Source organism: Austrofundulus limnaeus, unplaced genomic scaffold (assembly GCF_001266775.1).
Source record: "Austrofundulus limnaeus strain Quisiro unplaced genomic scaffold, Austrofundulus_limnaeus-1.0 Scaffold231, whole genome shotgun sequence".
Taxonomy (NCBI): domain Eukaryota; kingdom Metazoa; phylum Chordata; class Actinopteri; order Cyprinodontiformes; family Rivulidae; genus Austrofundulus; species Austrofundulus limnaeus.
This window is the reverse complement of record NW_013952633.1, coordinates 582,797-592,417: the sequence shown is the minus strand read 5'-3', so window position 1 is coordinate 592,417 and position 9,621 is coordinate 582,797. Positions and strand designations below refer to the sequence as shown.

General features: G+C 39.1%; 1 protein-coding gene across 1 annotated transcript in view; it reads left to right on the top strand.

Annotated features, from left to right (window-relative positions):
* Positions 1-9,621, top strand: part of stk10 (serine/threonine kinase 10) — a gene marked incomplete at its 5' end in the record, with an annotated part of 43,865 nt that overhangs the window by 26,253 nt on the left and 7,991 nt on the right. The window contains 5 exon segments of the mRNA XM_014019794.1: positions 387-581; positions 1,124-1,205; positions 5,537-5,671; positions 7,042-7,392; positions 7,472-7,867. Coding sequence (XP_013875248.1) covers positions 387-581; positions 1,124-1,205; positions 5,537-5,671; positions 7,042-7,392; positions 7,472-7,867 — 1,159 coding nt within the window.

Genomic DNA, 9,621 nt, shown 5'->3' with positions numbered 1-9,621 from the left:
CAGGTGATACATAATCAGTATTCCACAACAACAAACTAATCATGGCTGAAGCTAGTTAACCATTAACTGAAACTTATCATCCATCAGTGATGGCTGATATGAGCACCAGCATAGATTGATAAGAGACATGTTTGTGTTATGTTACATAATACAGATGTTTTGAAAAGGACAGACTTTATGATTTGCTTTTTATAGCAAACATGTTCTCTTTTTTTCTGTTTTATTATGTTTTATCCTCTGAAATTATTTGCCACACACACCTGAAGCTTTTTTTTTCATACACACAATACATAAACAAAGCTAAAATAGCAAGTTTTCATTATTATTTTTAGGATTCTACACAGACATCTAAATACATTAATTAAWCAGAATTTTGCTTGTCCCAGGATGGCTCCAGAGGTGGTGATGTGTGAGACAACAAAGGATGCTCCGTATGATTACAARGCTGACATCTGGTCTTTAGGAATTACTCTGATTGAGCTTGCACAGATCGAGCCCCCACACCATGAACTCAACCCCATGAGGGTCCTCCTGAAGATCGCAAAGTCTGAACCTCCCACCCTGGAACAGCCATACAAATGGTGAGGATTTTGAAYGTTGGTTGAAAACTCCAAGGGAGAAGAAAAAAATAGGACTGCATAATTCATTCTACAATGTGAAAGCTAACATCATCTTAAATCTTTGAAGTTTAATTTTCTCACTAAATTTTTGCACATTTTGTGTACAATACATTCTAATTATCCTATGTGTCAGATTGTCCTTTCCTTTCTCCACCTGGAAATTATTATTTTCCCAAAAGTACAACAGCAACGTAGCAGAAAGTCATGACTTGACCAAATTCCAAACTGTAACTCTTGCTATCAACTTTAATGTTAATGTTCCTTTGGAGCGAATTTATTGCTGCAAAAGCAAAGTTATCAGGGGATAGATTGCTGAGTCATCGTTCCTGCTGGAAGTTATGGTTTTATAAAACACAGATGTGCACCGAGATCCAACATCCCATATCCAGAAATGTTTGTTCAAAATGTTATTATTTAGCAGTTTTTTCATCCCTTCATCCTTTCTGCACTTCTTTTTTTTTCTTTTTTTGTTAAAATGAAATTGTGTTTCACGTTTKTCCAAGGTCAAAGGATTTTAACGATTTCTTGAGGAAAGCTTTGGACAGAAACCCAGAAACTCGTCCAACTGCATCACAACTCTTAGAGGTAAGAGCTGCTGTATGTAATTACAAACTAGAGATTATCTTGTTGTGTTGCACTTTGACACATCATGAAACACAGATTGATYCTTTCTTTCTTTTTTTTTTGTCATTAAAATGAAAGTGCCTCAGACACAAAATGTTTGGAATAAATTGGAATGCATTATTGGAAAGATAACATTAAAAACACATCGACCAAAAAATAAAAATCTCACCCCTGAGATGAACAGTTGAGATATTTGCACGTTAGGGAACAGGAAGTGATGCCAAAGGGGAATGTCTGCATGTGAACAGAGCATTGCTACAACAAATAAAACAGACTGTAGGGAAAAATCTGAGGTTTCCTTAGATTATTTTAAGTCAATATCAGAGAGATGAAAAGTCAGAGTTAAAACAAAATTGTTTTAATGAACAAAAATTATGCAGTTTCATTTCATAAAGAGTTCCCATTTGATGTCACTTCCTATTTCATTTTGGTTAAGCTAAATTCAAAATAAACATGTTAGTTATGTGACAAAATGGGTAGAATCATGTGAATTATTATCAAGTTTCTTAAATATAAATATGTTTCCTTTGACTTTTTGTATTTGAAGGATATGTAGGTCACAGGCACTTTAATGTTGTAGTTTAAAACCTGAAGAAAATGATTTGTTCTGGGGAAAAGCTTACTGTTCCCTGGAGAGAACATGAATGTAAATAAAATAATTAAATGATAATAAAAAGTAGAGAACGGGACATCAGGCTACATAATTATGTCAGTTGTAAAGAGACTGCCTTTCATGTTTTAGAGAGAAGAAAAGTATGTGATTATAAAACCCTTGATTCCCTAACAGATCTGCCTAAATTCATGTTGGGGACAATGTTGGAGAAAAACTCAAATGTTTCCTTTCAGGTACCAAAATAGTTCATGGTGTGTTTTATTTTTAGGAATGCCGATATTTAAGTAATGCAGAAGTGCTATGATCTTGAGTCAGGAAAAAGAAAAAAAAATCAGAGAAGCTGTAAACTGGGTGTGGATTATACAACAAGTACCATCTATTAAAACTCAGAGGCACAGTTTCCTGTCTGTATCCCACAGCTGAGGGAATGCCAACTATTTACATTCCAACTTTCAGCCAATAGCATGCTGGGACCACCCTCAGCAAGCGACTGTATGTCAATTAGAAAATGAAAATCTGAATCCCAAACCTGCTGGATAGAGGTTAAGTGGGGGAAGGGATGGGCGCGGTCTGGTTTTGGTGCTCTGTAGGACGTTTTAGATGTTTATCATGCCTGTTGCCCCCAATGTCTGTAGATATTTTGACAATGGAAGCCTTTCATTCTGCTGTGCGGTGGATGTAAGATGATGATGGYGAACCTAACTTAAACTTACATCACATGTCTGTGCAACAGGTTTGATTTCATACTTTGCAGTGCAGGTATTCACTGAAGTGAACAGCTGTTGAAATAGCACTGACTAAATAAAAAAAAATACGAGTCATTGTGTCTGCAGACTAAACTAAGATCAATAAGATCGAGGGTAATAAAAGGAGGAAGACTCGAGTGTCTTCCTGTAGAGACTGTTTACAGAACAACATGACTCAGTATCAGTCACTTGGTTGTTTGGCTGGCTGCAGAACATCTGGAGGACTTAGTGCACATTACACTGTGAGCAGCTTCTCCTCCCACATAGTTTTATAGCACGTTTTTTTTCCTCTTCTTTTGTAGCTTTTGATGTCAGTAATGAAATAATTCTTTGATAGTACTAACTTGCAGCAGTAAAGTCCAAATTGTTTAAAGCGATATTTTATGTGATCATCCAGTAGTGCGACATAAAAATCCCATATTTTGAACTTTTGAGTTAATACTGTTAACCTCTGACACTCTCCTCAAAGACGTGAGAACTGAACACTTTCTGTCTTGACATAATGCACGTTTCTTTGCCCATCACTCATTGTAAGCTTCCTGGTCTTGCAACACACTGGATCATGTTGTTTGCATTTAAAATTTCACACCATGCATGACAAATACTCAATCCTTGAGTCCAGACACCATGAAACAAACCAAAAGACAGAAAAAATAAGACAATATAAGGCTGTTTTATACTTCTTGTTGCACTTCTTTTATCACCCACTGAGTGACAAAAAGTTGTGCAACTTCCGTCTGCACTCCCACTGCGATCCCCCGGTGACAGCTGTCCTATACATTGCTCCCAGTAAGCACCCCGAGACTCGGACGTTGCGGCTCGGAGCGTGTGATTGGTMTGAACTTCGTGGGTATACTTTATATGAGCAGAGGGAGAATTTATGATAATTTATGGCCACCGCGTCTGCAGCACATTTATACTCGGTCAGGAAAAAGACTCTCTGAAATAGTGCAATCAACAAACCGCTTTTGCACGTCTTATTGAAAGTATAAAMGTAGCTTAAGACCACAGCGATCCACAGCTGATCTATTGTTAGTAAAAAAGAGAATATGGCTAGTTTTTGACAAAACTGTGCCTACTCGATTTACCTTTTCATCTGATAGAATTTCCTTGCTTCTGCTACAAATAGACTAAGCCCAGTTTTGTTTCTGCGGCAGCCACTTTGCAGTGGCAGAACTGTAAGTTGGAGAAAATAGAATTTACAGATTGTACAGAGAGCGGGGAGGAGACAGCAATAATTTGAACTGATTGCTACATTTTTAAAGCCTTCCCATCAGTGCACTGTAATTGGCTGGACTCTGCGGACCAGAAATGTGTCTAAAGAAGCAAAACAAAAAAACTCCAAGCAGATGATTGTGAATGATTATGAACATGCAGGACAGTGGCCCTCAAAGACCAGGGCTGTAGACTACTGTGCTAAAGCCATAAAAATGATTCAATGAACTTTTGCGATACAGATTTTATGTACACTTTTGTCTCAATTCACGCCTAAAAACCGAATGGTCCAGGTAGTGTCATATGTTGCATCAGGTCTTCATTCTTTTAAACAAGACTCGGCATGCAAACTGCCCATTAGGYATTAGCTGTCTGCTCTTTGTCATTTGAGAAGCTAAGAGCTGAAGCCTAATGCGGTCCTTTAGGACAGCAGCCTGCACATAAACATCTCTGCTCACACACACACACTGACTTCTACACATTTCATGGTCCTGCCCTGTTCAGCCTTTCCCCTTTGTCAGCTGTTCCAATTAAATTACTCACAGTGCAAAACATCTGAATAATGGATGACCAGCATTTTATCTATGCGGCACTCACCTTTTTATTTGGTTGTGTTTCTTTCAGCTCCTRTTAAGTGCCATTTTAAACTGAGAAGGGAAAGTTGTATTGTGTAGCTACTATTGTTGGAGCTCTTCCGGACTTTGCAGGTGGCAAAGTGTTTCCCCTGAAGTTAAAGCATCACGTTTCTCTTTCTCCCCTGTTCTTCCACTAGTAAATTGTCTTTTTAAATGTATTAAGTTTGGTTCACACGAGAAGATAATTGGGCAGATTTTTGACCTAATTTTGCCCTTATGACAATCTTAAGGACACCCCAATTGTCATGATGACTCTAAAGATAATCTTGAGACATATTCCTGCTGTGTGTGGTATGTCAAGTGTGATCTAGTCGACTCAGAAGGATGTTGCGACTGCTTCTACCTCAAATCAGGGAGATTCAACATGTTGGATTGTCTTGGCCCAGTATACTTGTGTGGTGTTCACCAAGGGCAAACAAGYTGTTTGTGTAGTCAGTCAGAAAATGAGGTAACAGAAACATGCAAGGGAATCCAAAATACAGAAGACAAAACAACTGCCATGGGGCACAGGAAAGTGCACAGAACATCAGAGACGTCTTTTAGTTTTGTTTTTTCCACAAATATCGCCATTGCTTCTTCCTCATTTGACATGTTTATTTACTCTGAACTCACATTTGATCTTGAGAGGTTTTGTGAGATTTCCCATCTGACATCTGAATGTCTGAGTAAAATTTGTTTGGCATGTGGTCTTAGATGTTTGACTGTACGCCACACACTGTAGGACCAAACCTGTTATATCTATGATTTTTTTTAATCGTCGTGTGTGAGGTCCCTCAGGTTTCAAAAATCGACCAACAATTTTAAAATATTGTGGCGTGAATCAGGTAATTTTTGTCAGATGTTACTCACTGGCCTCAGGCAATTACTCTTTTGTGGTAAAGACAAACATCTTGTAAAGACTTTTGGTTTTAGTTGCTCTTTGTACAAGCAGCACGTGACACGGACGGATAAAGCCATGAATACAAAGCAAAATAAAAAAGGTTAATGTTGAACACAAAAAAGTGTTTGTGTGTCAGAAATGCATTTCGTGTTTAGTTTGACCCATATTTTGCTTGAAAGACTCCTCACTCCCTGTGTCCACAGCACCCTTTTGTGAAAACGGCGACGTCGAACCGTCCTCTGTTGGAGCTGGTGGCTGAGGCCAATGCTGAGGTCATGGAGGAAATTGAAGACAATAGAGAGGAAGGAGAGGACGACGACATCATGGAGCTCACTGAGGTACCACAGCTTCATCTTTTTATTTTCTGAATTAATACTTTTCAGTAACATCCTTGGAAGGTATTTAAGACTTTAAAATGCTACGTTGTCATCACATTCTGCATAATAGGACAGTTATTATTATATTTTTGTACTAGCAAAACCAATATTGTACTTTTGTGGTCTCAAATTGAAACAGATGCGTAATCAACATCTTTCATCTCAAAAATACACCATCTGCCTGTTGAATGTCCTTGCTTGTTGACTCAGTCAAGCTGTGTTTTTTGGTTAAGCACAGCCTTCCTTATGATGGATTTATGACCAGTTTTCAGAGGCCATTCACAAATCCACAAATGACATAAAATTAGAAAGTAACGGCACAAGAATGTGGTCAACACAAACAAAAGAACAGTAGCCGGAATACTGGCTCTCACTCACACCCACACGTGGTTAAATTTAGGTGCCACTTTTAACCTCGCTCCTGTGTGGAAAACAGTCTGCAGCTCCCGATGAAATAAATTTTTAAGGTTGCTCATTGTTCTGATACTCTACTCTGACCTTAAAAATAGAACCCTGTGKTTACCAAGCAGCCATAAAAGATTTTGCTCACAAGGAAGCCAAAAGGAATGTGTCAAGTGCTTTAACTCCATGAATCATAAATTGTTGGTGTTTAGTCAGCCACTAAACACTTATTACTGTGGTCATCCTTACCTTGCTTATAGGTTTGTAGATCAGGTATATGTGGACAATGCCTTCACAAAAAAGCTTAAGGTGTTAACATTTCAATAGAAGGCAAAGCTTAGAATAAAAGATGGGAGCTAAATGACCATATTTTAAATAAATCTGGACTACTGATGACTGATTTATGAAGCCAGTTTGTTTGGTTTTGAACCATTAATAAAACCGTTAATTATTCRTAGACTACAATTGCCTAGAAAGAAAAGAACCCTGAGGCTTGACGCAGATCCAATCTCTGAATAAGTTATAATCAAACATATTATATAATATAAATGCCCTAAGATGCCTACTTTCAACTTAAAAAATGTATGAAATAGATTAATGCATGTTAAACATAAATGCTTGTCTGTTTTATAGTAACTGGTACTGTAACATTTTTGTAATGGTAAATATTAGGACTGTCATTTAGACTGCCATCTCAGTCACATTTGTAGTTGCTATCCAAAYGAAACGGGACTGAACACATTCCATTTTGACAAAGATTAAGTTACTTCACTGGAATTGGAAGGCTTTAACAACTTCCATTAGTGTTTGGGCCAAAAGCAAAGGTTGAATACATTAACATTTGGGAGGACACCCATGACTGAAAGCCTTCAAACTTCTAATGTTTTGTCACGCAAGAAGTGCATAACAATGCCTCCCTGTTCCTTCAGTCTCCAGACAAGGAGCCATGTCATCGAAGTCAGACCAGTTTGGAGGGAGACCAGTCCCCAGAYATCTCAAGCCCCACCACACCCTGCTCAACTTCCCCGACGCCTTTCCCCAGGAGAGGGGCTCAGTCAGAGTCACCCCCAGATGACCATCTACACTCAGTCATGGGACTTCCTGGTTCTCCGTCACGCCAAATTCACTTTCAAGGAGATTCAGAGGAGGTGGGCGACAGGCTGATTGATGAGGGTGTTCTTGAGGTGGAGAAATCTGAGAGTGAAGCTTCGACTAAGACTTTCAGTTCAGATTCAGGTATTGAAGATGGGAAGACTACCCCAACACTGGAGGACGAAAAGGTGCTTTTCGTTTTTTAATGTATTTTTTTACAGGTGTGCATATTTTGAAATAATGATCAATCTTTTTTTCCCCACCAAGTTTGTTGTAGAGACTCCAGAAGCTACTAAAAGGTCACAATCTCTCCCTGAAAGTGAGAAGTCAAAAYGTGTTAGTGCCACCATAGATCATTTGACAGAGGATGAAAGCAACTCTGGGAGTCAAATGGAATGGCCGTCTCCAAACTCGAGTCGTTCTGTCACTCCCGCGCCTACTCCCACGCCSTCCTTCGCTACCACACCAGTACCCRTGGCCAGACGGGGCCCAAATGACAACAAAAGTAAGGGCACTGCGGAGCGAGCATCARTGGAAGGAAACTCTGGGTCCAACTCGCCTCTTCTGAATGGAAGGAGTAACAACAAAGTGTACAAGCAYACAGGCAGCCTTGCATCAGAGCTAATGGCACTCAGCACAGAGCCCGTCTCCGTGTCTGCAAGGGTGAGACCTCTTGGAGCAAACTGTGCTCTTGTCAATACAAAAAAAAGTTGTCATTTGTTAGTGAAGAGAAARAAACAAAAAATATGTTTAATAGTTGATGGAGACAAAAAAAAATCTTGAAAAATTCCTTAAATGAAAAAATTGTTACAAACTTTTTTGGCAAAACCGAACTGGTTTTTTTAGTGCTTAAGACAGAAAGGCAGCTGAGTGCATCGAAAGGAAAACCCCACCTTGGAAAAAACTGCTTCTCTGCACCCACTGAAGACTGAAACAGCCTTGTGTTGTTTTGGGGTGTGGGTGTTAACAGTCTGACAGAGGATTGCCTGTCTCCTTTTAGCTTTACACCACATATTACACACTAGAAAAAACGAAACAGAGAAATCCAGTTTTTGGTGTGTATTAAAGTTTGAATATGTTTAATCTAAATTACAGAGATCAATTTACTTTAGTTGAACAATTTATCCCTGACAGTCTTAAAGGGGCAATATTATGYGTTTCTTAGGCATACATTTAAATTCTATACCATAATAAAGTTTCTATGTCATATTTAGTTGTTATTAAAATGATGTTTTTATGTCTAAATAGAAAATAAACTTATCTTCTCATCACTTCCTCTTCTAAATGCCTTGAAATTGGCTTCTGTCTCTTTAAGAACCACCTTCCACTTCTGCCCATTTCGGTGCGGGAGGGTGGGTGTTGGTGCTAGCGAGGGGGGGAGGTGCCATGATGCGGTTTACTTGGCATCTGAAAATACATTTCCTCAAAGGTATTTTGAATCTGAAAAGAGCTTCGTAAGAAGTAGTTACTGTAGGAGCTCAGCAGACAGTTTCAGTTTCACTTTCAGTTTCACCCGAGAGCCTGCAGGAGTCATGGGCAGGGTGTGTGGGGAGGGGGAGGAGGAGGGGGGAGGCGCTCCGCCTTGAGGAAGTTCGGCTTAAAGACACGTCCCAGAGGCGTTTCTGGTCCCAAAAGGCGTTTCTGGTCCCCACCYGTCGTTTTGCTCCTCAGCATGGCTTCCTAAAAATGCTGCAGGATTTCTCAAACATGCATGAATGAGTCAGAGCAAGGCTTTGGGCATGTTTTTATGCGAGTATAATRTAATACGATATAAAACTCAAAAAMGTAGATTTTACATGATATTGCCCCTTTAATGAGGAATGGAAGATAGAGAAGCCAAATRTGTAACAAGTTCCATTCATCGAGACCAATAGTGTCCTTTGTGAGGGCACAGTTGCTCGTTCACTGTTGTGAATAGAAGTTTCTATTCAGCTCATTGTCACTCAGTAGCTTCTGGAGGCAATGTGACAGACTGATTGAAATCCCACTGACTGCATGAAGTCATGTCTGTTTGTGGAACTTTAATTTTACTAGAGTAGTCTGCTCAGTTTTGAATTCTGATCTACTGTTTCTTTTTCTTCTTTTTTGTCTAATACCAAATGATTTCAGGAGTGTCAAACTCCTTTTCAGAGGAGTACATGAGCATTATGGTGGCCCTCATGTTGACATTTCATATTTAACTTTGACTAACCACTAAACGGTCCTCACCAAGGCTAAGCACAGCAGACAAACAATAACTGAGCTCTATGTGGTATTTTGTGCATAGAACCAGTGTTTTAACATGCCCTCATGTAAACACTGAGACATTCTGTTTGACTGATTAAAAAAATACAGAAATACTACTAAAAGAAAAAGTAAGACCTTTTACTCACTGAGTTGTGATGAGTAGCTGCCATCTTGACTTTCTGATGGAGGAT